The 12725-nt window shown below is 45.3% G+C and overlaps 1 protein-coding gene across 3 annotated transcripts in view; it reads left to right on the top strand.

The window, feature by feature from the left end:
• The window catches only part of FANK1 (fibronectin type III and ankyrin repeat domains 1), a 99063-nt gene that overhangs the window by 68111 nt on the left and 18227 nt on the right, over positions 1 to 12725 (top strand). For 2 of the 3 annotated variants that reach the window (XM_025880047.2, XM_025880048.2), the window contains exons 2-3: positions 6015 to 6192; positions 11947 to 12071. In XM_025880047.2, the coding sequence (XP_025735832.1) occupies positions 6015 to 6192; positions 11947 to 12071 (303 nt within the window). The remainder of the gene's footprint in view (positions 1 to 6014; positions 6193 to 11946; positions 12072 to 12725) is intronic. The other variant, XM_073884679.1, reaches the window with a different exon arrangement.

The raw sequence follows: 12725 nt of genomic DNA, 5'->3' as shown, positions 1-12725 counted from the left end.
CCATTCTGCTTTTATGGTATTCTATATTTACGGTGACGGGACTCTTATTTGCTTCTCCATCATTTTCTGCTTTCTGTGACAGTAATCACGACTAATTTCAATATGGATTGTGATCACCAGTTCTCTCTGTAGCTTTTCAAATACTGTCACGTGGCTATCATTAGGAGACCCAGTTAATCTGGTGGTGGTATGCATTCATCTTTTGAGTCTCCTTTCATAGGGTTGGCACATTTCTGTTGTATTATTACAACCTGTATTTTTTTAAAAAATTAGGATGCTAAGGCCTAATATTGTACAGTGGTTTACTTACACTTTATAGTATTCGTGTTTATACAAATTATTGTATAATTTGTAAATGATAGTTTTTTAAAAAATGGATTTCTCATGTGCTTAAGAGACATATTTTTTACCATCTTTGTAACCATTGGGACTGAATGGTGACAGTGTATGAGGGCCTCTATATTTTATGTTCATATTATTTATTACTTGACAAATGGCAAGAGGGGCATAAAACTGTTTTATTTGTCAGATTTGCCTAAGAACTTTCTTATAAAGAGCATTTATGGTGCACAACACATACATAAATCCTCCTGCAATCATCCTTTTGCAGTCTGCCTTGTAGTATTTCCTTTTTCATACTTTGGAAAACTTTTTTTTGGTATTTGTTTTATTGAGGTATAATTGACCTATAATATTAGTTTCAGGTGTACAACAGAGTGATTCAATATTCGTGGTCTCACAGGGAGTCTAGTTACTATGGGTTCCCACACTTGGTTACAAAACATTTTTCTTTCCTTCCTGTAATGAGAACTTTTTAAGATCTGCTCTTACCAGCTTGCAAAGATGCAGAATGGTGGTGTTTGCTATGGCTACCCTGTGGCGCATCATATTCTCCCGACTTATTTTATAGCTGGAAGCTCATACCTTTCCACCCCTCTACTCCCCCACCCTCTCCCCAGCCCTTGGCCACCACCCACTTGTTCCCTGTTGGAAAACTTTTAAGAGAAGTTTGCCACAATGGAAAGAATCTACCAACTGTTTAAAGGAACCTTGCAGAATTGAAGGTAGGGTTTCTTTCTTCCTTTTTGTTGGTATCTTTGGGAAAGTTAAATTTTAAGCCAGAGCTTGTGACATGAGATTCTGTGATTGTCTAAATTTTGACACTGGTTATCAGACTTAAGTAAAAGCATCTTTTAAAAGATCTGATACTCACAAGAAAAAGAGAGTCCAAAAGTTCTGTATATTGGTTAAATAAACAGCAAGATGGTGAGCTTCTGGAGTTTTTAAAAAATGTTGATTTTAATCACCTTACGAAAGATGTATTACTTGTCATACAGCCAGTTGGTGAATCCTAGAGTAGAGTGAGCCACAGTTGGGGTCCTACATACACTTACCCCCCCCCCCCTGCGATTCTAGCTTCTCTGTAAAGTGTGGGGGTGACAAAATTTAAAAAATAGAGGAATGTGTGTGTGTATTGGTAGTACACTCCATGTAGCTTATACCCTGGCCTGGTATAAATATTTGTCTCAGATTTCTCTAGGGGTTATCTCCCTAATTGTTTACCCCACATGCTATAACCTTTTCTTGACCTGTTACTGCCATCTTCCCTCCACATTCCATGCCGGACATAAAGAGGTCCCTGGCTGGCTTCCTGCCCACGTTCACGGTGTCAAAGTGGATGGCAGCCGAAGCTCTCTGCCTTCTTGGCCCCCACTCAGGGTTCTGTGCTCTTTTCAGACCATGTTCTTTTTTGCGGACTGAGTTCCCGAAGATGAACAGCCTCCCTGGCCCCAGTGCCGTGGGGAACTTACCCTCCTTTCTCCTTCCTGTGCGAAACATCCCTGCACTTCAAACGATGATAGTCTCCATTTTTCTTGTCAGCTTCTCATGCTCATTTTTCAGTTTCCTGGGGGTTTAAGCTGGTTCACAAGTCAAACCTTATTTTTAAAATGAATGGTTTGACCAAAAACCCGACTCTTAACTCTAGAGAACACACTGATGGTCACCAGAGGGATGGTGGCTGGGGGTCCAGGGGTAATAGGGGACGGGGATTGAGAGCACACTTACCTTGATGAGCGCTGAGTAATATATGGAAATTGAGCCATTATGTTGTACACCCGAAACTAAATAACACTACGTTAATTACATGGATTCAAAATAAAAATAAAATGAATGGTTTGAAGAACTCTTTAGATCTAATGACTAGATTTTTCACCCAGGTCTACCTTGCAGATCTCTGCTCCTATGAGGCGGTGTGGTTCCGGGTTCAAAATAGGGACTCCTGAGTCAGGCTGCCTGGTTCTGCCTATTACTACGTCTGACTTGGGCAAGTTCCTTAACCTCTCTGTGTCTCTGATATTTTATAGGGGTAGAAAGATTTTTATTATTTCCATCTGTAGTTGTAGTGAAGGTTAACTGGATAAATAAATGTAAAGCATCTATGACAGTGCCTGGCACCGAGTAGGTACCATACGATTTTTGTTGTTCCCCAGCTACTAGGCGTATCACTTGCCATTTCTGTCCACTCCCATGGAGGCTCAGTGCTGACCCAGGCCTCTGTTCCTTTGGCTTCCTGATGTTTGCACTTTGACTAGTAACCTGTTTATACGTATATTTTAGGATCCTAAAGCCAACGTCCTAAAATATGGATAATAGCAGGTCATAACAAAAATACCAGGGGCGCCTGGGTGGCTCAGTCGTTAAGCGTCTGCCTTCGGCTCAGGTCATGATCCCAGGGTCCTGGGATCGAGCCCCACATCGGGCTCCCTGCTCCGCAGGAAGCCTGCTTCTCCCTCTCCCTCTGCCTCTCCCCCTGCTTGTGTTCCCTCTCTCGCTGTGTCGCTCTCTATCAAATAAATAAAATCTTTAAAAAAAAAAATACCAGAATTCTTATCAAAATCATACGGCTCCATGTACCATACAGGTTTAAAATGCAAGCGTTTTGCCAAATAGGTTTTAAATTCTTAAAGAACTGAAACCCTACAAATAGAGTGGCAAGTCTCCCTCCCCATGACCTCTCCATCCCTTCCCCAACTTCTTGGAGATAACTCTATCCTGGTGGTGTGCATTCTTCCCATCCACGTATTTAACCTTTACTGCATATTTGTGTATTCACAAACAATATCTAGTGTTGTGTTGTAAAATCTTACATAAGCAGTATGATGTAGCGGATCCTTAGAACGTGTGTTTTTCACTCATTGAGATTTACCTCTATTGCGTGTAGATCTAGCTCCTTTTAGCTGCTGTGTAAGATTTCATTGTATGAAGTACACTGTAATTAGCAAGTTCATAGGCTACTGAGTTATCACAAAACACTTTGAATATTTTTGACTCTGTTTCAGGGCATGAATTTAAACCCAGGTTTATCCAATTCCATCATGCCATGCTCTCGATAAATACTGGGAAAATCAAGTTGGGAAAAATGAGCTTGCAGGCTGCCCCCTAGTGTATCTAGGTATCTAAGTAAAGGAAATTGGTGGTTGTCTGCCCTCGGGGCCTGGAGCAGGCTACAAGCTCAGGGCAACCCTGCCTTCCTAAAGGAGGGCTACACTGCAGGATGCTCCGGGGTTTGCGGGGAGTAGTAGGTCCGCTACTGAGACAGGGCTTCAGGGAAGAACAACACCCTTTATTAGTGAATAGCAAGTGTGGTAAATCACTGATACTTCTGAGGCCTGAAAGGCCCCCTGGGATACAGAGAGTTTTTAAAAGAAGTGTCAGACATCAGGGGCACCTGGGTGGCTCAGCGGGTTAAGTGTCTTGACTCTTGATTTTGGCTCAGGTCATGATCCCAGGGTTGTGAGATCGAGCCCTGTGTCAGGCTCTGCGCTGGGCGTGGAGCCTGCTTAAGGTTGTTTCTCTCCTTCTCCCTCTGCCCCTCCACTTGCTTGCGCTCTGTCTCCCAATAATAAAATCTTAAAAAAAAAAAAAAAAGGAGTGTAAGACATGGACCCAGCCCTCAAGGAACTTAAAAATCTAGCAGGGCAGGTGAAGCTAAGATGAAGCGCAACAGCCGGATGCTGACCAACTTGGTGTGTGCTGTGCTGTGCCCCTTGTCTTCTTTGATAGCAATAGCCTGTATTTTTCTCTGCATCTTTCTCTGCATCTCATTCAACAATACTTCCTGGAAATCCTTTCCAGGCATCTAGAATATAACTAGTTCATTTTTAAAAGACCATGGAAAATCAAGAAATGGGCAGAAGACATGAACAGACATTTCTGCAAAGAAGACATTCAAATGGCCAACAGACACATAAAAAAGTGCTCAACATCACTCGGCATTAGGGAAATACAAATCAAAACCTCAGTGAGATACCACCTCACGTGAGTCAGAAAGGCTAAAATTAACAAGTCAGGAAATGACAGATGTTGGCGGGGATGCGGAGAAAGGGGAACCCTCCTACACTGTTGGTGGGAATGCAAGCCGGTGCAACCACTCTGGAAAACAGTATGGAGGTTCCTCAAACAGTTGAAAATAGAGCTACCCTACGACCCAGCAATTGCACTACTGGGTATTTACCCCAAAGATACAAATGTAGGGATCCGAAGGGGCACATGCACCCCAATGTTTATATCAGCAATGTCCATAATAGCCAAACTATGGAAAGAGCCTAGATGTCCATCAACAGATGAATGGCTAAAGAAGATGTGGTATATATACACAATGGACTATTATGCAGCCATCAGAAAATGAAATCTTGCCATTTGCAACGACGTGGATGGAACTAGAGGGTATTATGCTAAGAGAAGTAAAGCAATCAGAGAAAGGCAAGTATCATATCTCACTGATATGAGGAATTTGAGAAACAAGACAGAGGATCATAGGGGAAAGGAGGGAAAAATAAAACAAGACGAAACCAGAGAGGGAGACAAACCATAAGAGACTCTTAATCTCAGGAAACAAACTGAAGGTTGCTGGAGTGGAAGGGGTGGGAGGGATGGGGTGGGTGATGGACACTGGGGAAGGTATGTGCTATGGTGAACGCTGTGAATTGTGTAAGACTGATGAATCACAGACCTGTGCCCCTGAAACAAATAATACATGATATGTTAATAAAAAAATAATTTAAAAAATACCATGGAATATTCCATGCTATGGACATGTCATTTATTTGACCATGCCCTTATTAATAGGTCATCTCTTGTTTGCTGTAACCTGCTAAAAACTGTAGCACTTAGTGTCCTTGTAGAGATGTCCCTCTGTGCTTTGGTGCTCTGATTTCTGCAGGCATGGGATTGCTGGAGAGAGGGCTGTATGTATGTCTAATTTTAATACATGCTGCCATATTGCTTCCTAAAAAGGCTAGAGTTCCTGTTTCCCCACCAGCAATGTTTGAGAGTGTCCTCTCCCTACACTGTCACCTCTAATAGTTGTGATATCTCGTCTTGGGCTTGACTAGATATAAAGTTATATACCATTGTTTTCAATTTCTGTGGCCAGTAGGGAATATCCGTGTCTGTTTGGACATTATACTGGCTATTCGTTTTTGATATTTTGTGCGCTGCTCATCTTTTGCCTGGTTGGTTGTTAGCCTTTGGGTTTTTCCCCTTGGTTAGTCTGTAAGAGCTGTTTATCTAGAATAGATATTAATCCTTTGTCATCTATGTTACAAATATTTGGACCAGCTATATTTGTCTGTTGGCTTTGTTTACCAGCCAGTTCACTGGAGGATGATAGCAGCATACTGAGTTTCATTAGCTCAAAAACAACCTAATTAGTCTGATATGTTAACCATCATTTTGGAAAGGTCCATAAGTGAAATATGGTATTGATGGGTTATGATACAACCTACCCGTTGAAGTATGTGGTAGCTCACTATGTCAGCTGGATTTTCTGTCACTTAAGCTTTTCAGATATTCTTCAAGGAGCAGGGAGTACTCACATCTGTGTCTGATGTGTAGGAAAACAGTCTGATCTCTGAGCAGCTATAATGCACTCAGCTGATCTTGGGTCCTTACAGAAATGTAGTCCTGAAAGTCTGTATCATTGTTTTTTTTTTTTTTTTTTTTTTTTTTAGAAATCACGCCATCCTCAAAGCCTCATCCACCTGTTGTGGGCAAAGTGACTCATCACAGCATCGAGTTATACTGGGATCTGGAAAAGCGAGCGAAACGGCAAGGACCTCAGGAGCAGTGGTTCAGGTTCTCAATTGAAGAAGAAGACCCCAAAATGCACACTTATGGTATCATTTATACGTAGGTGCAATGTTGAATTGCTTAACATTTTGCTTTGGTTTCCTGATGCACTGGAATGGTTTTTATTGTCTTTAAAAAGACTCATTCTGAAATGAAAGAAAAGAATGAGTTGGCATCATCTGCCAGCATGGTTTTTACGAATTAGAATTTTTGGAAAATCAGCATTAGCAGTAACTTTGAAATGAAGCCTCCTCTACCTTTGAGAGCTTCTTAGGCTCCTGCAGTATTCACATGGTATATTTTAAAACTCTAAAATGTAGAGACAGAATCAAGAGCATTTGAAATTGGAGGAGGCTGCTGTGTTTGGAGATGTGGGCTGGGGCCCCCAGGTCTACCCACGATATCTCTGGACCTCCTGTCACCCCGCTGTTCTTGGTTAGCTGTTCCCAGGCTGTGCTGGTCCCCAGGGCGGGGCCTTTCTTGTTAGGTTTCCTCCTGTTTTCACATGGCTGGTTCCTTCACACCATGCAAATACCAGGTCAGATATTCCACCCGGGCACCCCCTCTGTCCTGATGTTGTTTGATGTGCTCCTAGCCCGGCTCTGCTGGAATTATCTGTCCCATTGGCCTGTTCGTTTTGTCTCCACACCAGTGTTTAAACTCTGAAAGGCAGAAAAGATTCCTGCTTGCTTAACACCTGATACCCCCGCTCCTAGGCAGTGTGGGCACCTAGCGGGCCCTCTGAATACTTGTCACACGAATTAATAAATCAGTATAACCGGGTAATCAAGAAGTCCTTTTTTCCTTAGTCTTCATTTTAGCTCTTATTTCTTCCCTTTGACTGCTTTACCACTTGCCAAATGACTACCTTAGGGATACCAAAAATGTGATACAAATATGGCTGTGAACTGAAATTAATTTTGAGGGGCTGCCTGGGTGGCTCAGTTGTTAGGTGTCTGCCTTCAGCTCAGGTCATGGTCCCAGGGTCCTGGGATCGAGCCCCGCACCTGGGTCCCTGCTCCACGGGAAGCCTGCTTCTCCCTCTCCCACTGCCCCTGCTTGCGTTCCCTCTCTCGCTGTGTCTCTCTGTTAAATAAATAAATAATTTTTAAAATAAAAATGAAAACAAAATGAATTTTGAGATAATCATAGATTCCTATCAGGCTGTAAGAGATAACAGAGATCTTTTTTTTTTTTTTAAAGATTTTATTTATTTGAGAGAGAGAGAATGACAGATAGGAAGCACGAGAGGGAAGAGGGTCAGAGGGAGAAGCAGACTCCCCGCTGAGCAGGGAGCCCGATGCGGGACTCGATCCCGGGACTCCAGGATCATGACCTGAGCCGAAGGCAGTCGCTCAACCAACTGAGCCACCCAGGCGCCCGAGATAACAGAGATCTTGTGTACATCTTGCCCACGTCCCCAGGGCTAACGTTACGGGATGCCGTAGGGCAGCCTCACAGTCGGGAGACTGGTGTTGATGCGGTCAAGGCCCAGAGCATTTCCAGCAGTTTGCTAGCTTTTTCTCAGGGTGGCATCAAGATGATGTTGAGGGTATTAACAGAGGCTTTCACTCTTCCCTGAATGATGACAACCCTGAGATTTAATGAACAATTGGTTGGTTGGGTGGTGGTTTTTTTTTTTTTTTAAGATACAAACAAAAAACCCCAAAACAACAACAAAACCAAATGCATTTCTCTGAAATGTAGTTACCATCTGCAAATAATTTTGGCCCCACGACTCAAAAATGGTATTTTAATGAGGTCATGCCGTGTTATTCTCTATTAGGTAATTTCCATCTGAAATCTCAAAGCATGAATTAGGATATTAGAGGTAGGAATGTGGAGAAGGGAAGAAACATCCTTTCTTTCCCGGGTGCCCCTGGCACACACGCTGCTCTCGGGCACTGCAGGTGGGGCTGTGCTGGTTGCTCCTTCCTCTTCCTCCTCCCTTCTCTGCCGGCAGCCCCGCGGACCGCCTCCCCCCACTGGAGCTCAGCCACACACTGGCCTCCAGCCTGGGGCATCTGTCGCGGCCGTCACACGTTCCCCAGTGTGACCTGAGTGCTGTCGGGCTTGGGGGGCGGTCGGCCCGGAGGAGGGCCTGGCATCCTGGAGCTGGCAGCAAGACCTACGGACTGCCACCCCCAAGCTTGCCTGCCCTTGGAGAAGTGACGGCAGAAGCTTGCCACTAGGTGGCAGAAAGAGACTGTGTTAATCTTGACGTCTTCCGCTTCCTTGCACTACCTTCTCTAGGTATCCTGAAGACCAGCAATGCCTTACTTTGAAAAAGCGGTTTCAAATATCTGACCTTGGAATTATGGATTTAAGAACTTCCTTGTGACTTGTCTGTTTCTCTCTGTGTTCACCGCCAGCCCATCCTGAATCGGTGGTGACCTCACAGCCCCTTACCCTGTTTTGTGAGTTCCCCCTTTGCAAACACCACATTCTGCTTCCCCTCGTGGTATCGTGGCATTTCCGCCCAACCAGGATGCAGGCTCCATCTTCTGACTAGTGTCCAGATGGATCTCCAGGTCCTGCAGCTAAGTTGCACTTTTGCTGAATGAATGGGCCTTGTCCGTCTTCTCTTGCCTTCTAGGCGTCCGTTCTGTCTTGCTAGGTTACCTTCTTAACTAATCATCCTTCCGTCAAATTCTCTTCAGGGAGTCTCTATTTCTGGAAGTATGAAGGTCAAACTTTGCAGATGATGCCCTTCACAGTTGGTCCACAACCTGCCTGCCTTGTTGTCTCTTACTTCTGAGCATGAATCCTCCAACAAGATCTGTTTACTGTCCTTTGAATAGGCCCTGACTTTTCTTGTGTGTATGTTCAGCAGTTTTTTCTGTTCAGACCAATGTCTTCCTCGCTGATCCTTTCTTCTACATGGTTAGATTCTACCTCCACTAAGAAACTCATTAATAACCTATTCTCTACCCCTCTAAAGTCCTGTGACAACTGTGCATTTCAGTCATGAATCATTCATGCACGATTATCTTGCATTTCAGTCATTCAATCAGCATGTATTAATGGGTACCTACTATGCACCAGACACTGCTCTGGATGCAGGGGATGCGCACTGAACAAACGGACAAAAATTCCTCCCTCATGATGAGAAAAACAATAAATAAGAGATGTAAGTGAAAATACAGAGTAGGTAAATAGAGATGGTGAGAAGTACCAAGGAGAAAAAGCACAGGAAAAGTTGGGGGTTTGGAGCAGAGGTAAAGAAGACCTCCCTGAGAAGTTTGCATCTGGATAAAGAAGCAACTGAGGCAGATCTGGAGCCTGGAGAGTATCTGAAAGAAGAACATTCCAAGTAGAAGAAATAGCAAGGGAAGCCCCCTTGAGATGGGACTGGGCCCAGTATGTTCCAGGAACACTGAGGAGTCGAGTGAGTGAGCAGAAGAGCAGCACGGGATGAGGGTCAGTGAAGCAATGGGAGGCCGCCGCTGGAGTCTGGCGGCGGGGGGCGGGGGGGCGGGGGGGCAGAACTGTGGCAGGAAAGCCAGCGGAGACCGCTAGGCTGAGGAGGGGCAGGGCCTGGCTGACACTCTGGCTCTCTGACGATCGTTCTGGATGCTGAGGTGAGAACAGTCTCCAGGGAGGCGCAAGGCAGTGAGGCTTCTGCAGTAACAGAGGTGGGAGGTGATGCAACCGGGTGAGCCGTAGTTGAATTTAGGATGGTTTGAAAGACAGATTGAAGACTTTGCGGGTGGCTCAGATAGGAGATGGGAGAGAAAGAGGAGTGTCAAGGGGATAGATCTAGATCTGCCCCTCCTGGACGGGTGGGTTTGGCCGCATTAAACCTCAACTTCAGAATCTCCATGCTTTAGGACAACAGTTTATTTCCCACACGACATAACCGATGTGTTGGCCATGGCTCCATTCTACGGTGTCTGTCACCCACATCTGCCCGGGCTGACGGAGCAGCCTCCGCCCAGAGGTTGCCGGTCACTGTGGCCGTGGGCAGAGGGCAGGACACACTGTTTCTAGAAGCTTCCATCCAGAATGACCCATTTCACTCCTGCTTCTGGTTCTTTGCTCAAAGCAAGTCCTACGGCCACGTCTGAGTTCGACCGGGCAGGGGTAACAGGATCCTTGGGGGAGGACACCAAATATTTGGGGCCAATAATCTAGTCTTCCACAGGTGGCCCCAGCAGATTGGGCCTGAGCATCTCCAATAACAAAGATGGGAAGATGGGGGTTGCGGAGAGGAGCAGAAGTTCAGTTGGGGCATCAGCTGGAGGCCGAGTGGAGATGTCAAGGAGCAGCAGTCGGGGAAGATCAGCCTAGGGGAGAGTCCCCGGCTCCTGCTGGACTGGATTGGAACTGGGGCGGGGGGAGCATAGAGAGAGAGGGCAAGTCTGGCTCCCGAGTCCTTAGGCGTTCCAGTATTGGGTTTCTCATGTTCCGTGTTTGCTCAGCTGCTGCATCAAATATTTGTTTATTGACAACAAAAATACAGGCATACCTTAGACTTTCATATGCTCTCCTCTATTGTGGAAAAGTCCTAAGACTATTTCACTGATTTAGGTACCATGCATGGGCCATGGGAATTTGTGCTTCTCCACGAGCTTCCCGAACGGCTTCCGTTTGTCTCCCCGCAGCTGGGCTGCAATCATTGTGGAGTACCGTGGTGGACAGCTGTGTCCTGGGGCCCCTGTGTGTGTCTGGTACTCTCCTCGGGGTCCTCTCTATTGAAGGGAGAGTCTCCAGCCTTCCCTAAACGTGCCCAGTGACTTCTGTTTTCTAAACAGTTGTGTAATTCCTCTTTCCAGGGGTGATGAAGGTGCTGCCTGCTTCAGCGTGAGCTTAGGATATTTAGCAACGATGGATTTTATTGGGGGCACTTTTGGTTTTATTTTGGTTGGAAACTATGTTAAGTCTTTGACACCTGACATTGAATTCCATTGAAGCTTGGATATTGTATTCAATTTTCGTTCCTAAAGATCTTTTCAGATGCCACAAATTCTGGGCTCCCTTTCTAGGATTCCCATATCTATAGATATGGATGTATGCTCGCCTAATGAGGAAATGCAGCTACTCTTTTTTTTTAAAGGTTTTATTTATGAGCGAGAGCGAGAAAGAGAGAGAGCGTGCACACACAAGCAGAAGTAGCTCCAGAAGGAGAGGGAGAAGCAGACTCCCTGCTGAGCAGGGAGCCCAATGCCAGCCTCGATCACAGGACCCTGGGATCATGACCTGAGCCAAAGGCAGACACTTCACCAACTGAGCCACCCAGGTGCCCTGAAATCCACCTATTCTTGAGACCACTTTGTGCAGGTGGATGTATTTTAGATGATGATAATGATTTTTAAAGCCATGCAGTTTTTCTGAATATTTATCTTGGTTTTAGAGCTTTCACTTTTATGGTAAATATATTTATATCGACTCTTAACCCTTCTGTTTTCTTGGTTTCTTAATTCAGATGTTTTTCTTAAGGCCACTGGTATCATTTCTTCATTGTCTTTGTTGTAGTTTCTTCTTTGTTGATGATGTGATGTATCAGTTATCTCTTGCTGCATAACAAACCACCCCCAAACTTAGTAGTTTTGCTTGAAGCAAAAAAAAAAAAAAAAAATCCTGTGTTTGCTCATGATTCTGCAATTGGCGCACGGTGGGACGGCATGGATGTGGGACTTGTCCTTTGCACTCAGGGCACTTCCCGTCTAGTGTGGGGGACTGACAAGAGCCAAGAGGGCGTCATACTGGAAGTAGACAGAATTCCCACCTTGCTTCCACCTGCTCTTAGTGACTTTCAGGGTGTGCTGATTTGATCCCCTGGGGTCCTCATCATGTGTGTCTCCTCCCATACAGGGGATACTCAACAAAGCATGTTGTAGAAGGTCTGGAACCACGAACACTGTACAAATTCCGACTGAAGGTCACCAGCCCCTCTGGAGAATACGAGTACAGCCCAGTGGTCTCCGTTTCTACCACCAGTGAGTATACAACCACTGCACTCCTTTATCTAAAGATAAATGAAGACAACGAGCCATATAGAGGTAAAAACATCTTACCCTTTGCTCGGCCTTACTGGAAGCAGAAACTTCTATTTTTTTTTAAAGGTTTTATTTATTTATTTTAGAGAGAGAGAGAGAGAGAGAGTGCATGAGCAGGGAGGAGAGGGAGAAACAGGCTCCCCGCTGAGCACAGAGCCTGACCTGGGGCTTGATCCTAGGACCCTGAGATCATGACCTGAGCTGAAGGCAGATGCTTAACCGAGTAAGCCAATCAGGCTCTTCCATTTTTTAAAGCCTGTGCTGATACTGTTCCCTGACTAGGCCAGGCCACAGCAGGAGGGAAGTCTGTGCTTTAACAAACGGGGAGAGCTGTTCTGGGGCCAGCACCGCCCTGGGAGTGCACATTCAGGACTAAAAGTACAAAAGAGTGGAGTCGCCTTTCTTAGGAAGTGGGCCGAGGGGTGGGGGGGGTGGGCTGAGAAACAGTCTGCCTGTTGGGGTGTGCCTCAGGTGACAAGGTCTACAGAGCATTTGGTCCCTTTTGAACAACCTCAGTTTTGTGTCCTGACACACAAATCGGATTCCTGGGGAGGCTGTGAGTGAGGAAGAACGAACAGTGTGACACACACACAC

This window comes from Callorhinus ursinus, unplaced genomic scaffold, assembly GCF_003265705.2.
Source record: "Callorhinus ursinus isolate GAN/ISIS: 27379988/994484 unplaced genomic scaffold, GSC_fseal_2.0 scaffold58, whole genome shotgun sequence".
NCBI classification, from domain to species: Eukaryota; Metazoa; Chordata; class Mammalia; order Carnivora; family Otariidae; genus Callorhinus; species Callorhinus ursinus.
The sequence above is the reverse complement of the archived record's forward strand: the minus strand, read 5'-3'. Positions and strand labels throughout refer to the sequence as shown.